Source organism: Mizuhopecten yessoensis, unplaced genomic scaffold, assembly GCF_002113885.1.
Source record: "Mizuhopecten yessoensis strain PY_sf001 unplaced genomic scaffold, ASM211388v2 hete_36015770, whole genome shotgun sequence".
Classification (NCBI taxonomy): Eukaryota; Metazoa; Mollusca; class Bivalvia; order Pectinida; family Pectinidae; genus Mizuhopecten; species Mizuhopecten yessoensis.
In genome coordinates this window covers 1-1818 of record NW_018482491.1, presented here as the reverse complement: position 1 = coordinate 1818, position 1818 = coordinate 1, and the positions used below count along the sequence as shown (strand labels likewise).

Genomic DNA, 1818 nt, shown 5'->3' with positions numbered 1-1818 from the left:
AATCTTTCAATCCCACGATTTAACTGCATTATAGCAGTAGTGATACCATAAGGGAAATTCGTAGCATGATGCGTTACTGTATGTAGGTAATACCTTAGGCTCTTGGTCCAAGGCGGAAACGGTCCAGTGGGAAATTGTTTCGGTCATTTCCACAGACACGTGACACCAACTGTAAGCGGATGTTCTGGAGGGCGTTGAGATCATCCACCATGAACACATTGTCCGATTCGGACGCCATCATACGTAGCTCTGATGCATCAATTGCTTCGCCGACACCTGCAGAGTAAAGGGACATTACTTAGCCAGTTATTACGGGAAATGCAGTAACCCTTTTTGTGTTTTTTTGTTTGCAATATGTATAGGCGTTTACTTGCATGTTCATGTCAAGATATGGCACTCATAACTTAGCTGTCAGTTATCAAAGTATGTCATGCAGCTTAGGTATAATTTATAAATAAACAGACGACTCTATTTAAGTATATGGAATATAACGTCAATTAAGTCGGCTTTATATACATTTTTAATGAAACCTGTGAATAAAACAGAAATTATTATCGAAGTTGAAATCTAAATGAAAATAAGTCTCCAAAACTCACCAATGGCGAAAACGGTAGCGGACTGTCTGTGCAGCCGTGCGGTCTGGTCGGCGAGGGCATAAGGATCTGTCGACTTGCCGTCTGTGACAATGATAACGACCTTGATGACTCCAGGGCGAGCCCCGTTCCTGGTAGTTAGGACGTCGTCAACAAGGGTCTTCACAGCTCTGTCTGTGTAAGTGTTGCCGTACGTGTACTTGACACCAAGCAGACCTTGTTTGACTCCAAATTTGCTGTTGTAGCGGTTTAGGTGGAATTCGACCTTTGGGTCGTCGCTGAATGTCATTACTGCGACTTGGGCGGATCCGGAATCGATGTTGATTTCATCCAGGAAGTCATTGACGAAAACAAGCTCCTTATTGAAGTTGGTCTGTGTTTGAAGACTTGTTGATTTGTCGAGGAGGAAGACGACGTCCATATCTCTGTATTGACAATCTGAAAGATAATGACTTAGACTGTATACTGCATTGTATTAGCGGAAGAGTGCTGTGGTAGTCCCATCTCGATCTTATCTCGGCTCAACATAGCAGTCTCTTTTCAGATAATGTATTAGAAGAGTCAGATTTTGCTGTGGCTTTGAGAAGTTTTAAAACAAAAATATTGACAGAGTTGATTCCCTTGTCTTAATGAAGTAGTATTGTAACTCATAATATGCGATTCTGTTATTTTGCAATAAAACAAATTCAGGTTTAAATCATGAATATATGTTTATTTTAAACTAACAATATTGCAGCATTCTCTGCTTATTACAATATATCGAATTGTATTATTATATGTATTTTATGACCTATAAATATATAGCTATACGTTGTTGGTGTTTGCAGACCTAATTAATCAACCAACCAATCACCATATTAATGACTTACCTTTGATCGGAGCTGGTGTGGGACGCGGGGTCGGTCTGGGTGTGGCAGCTAGAACGATACAGGTAATTGCATGTGTATGGGCGAAATAAGTAATACCTACTAAAATTAGATAAGAAAAATAAGTAAATACATGAAAAAAAAAACGACACACAAATGTTAATACACGAGATGTAAATCTTATAGCACACCATGTAAAACAACGCCATCGAATTACTACAGGTTTATTATGATATGATACACATGTACAGTATTAAAATAGATATAAATAAAACACACACGCTGGTGGTATTATATAGAAGTTTGTAACAGGAATGTGATAATGCAATTTTTAATTCTATCTAAAAAGAAAAAAAAAA

The 1818-nt window shown here is 38.2% G+C and overlaps 1 protein-coding gene across 1 annotated transcript; it reads right to left on the bottom strand.

Moving 5' to 3' along the window:
• Positions 1-34: 34 nt before the first annotated feature.
• Positions 35-1580, bottom strand: LOC110444095 (cartilage matrix protein-like). The gene is made up of 3 exons (XM_021488511.1): positions 1463-1580; positions 597-1031; positions 35-276 (listed from the first exon to the last, which is right to left on the bottom strand). The coding sequence occupies exons 2-3, from the start codon at positions 1012-1014 to the stop codon at positions 95-97; spliced, it is 600 nt and encodes a 199-aa protein (XP_021344186.1). The 5' UTR covers positions 1015-1031; positions 1463-1580; the 3' UTR covers positions 35-94.
• Positions 1581-1818: the final 238 nt, after the last annotated feature.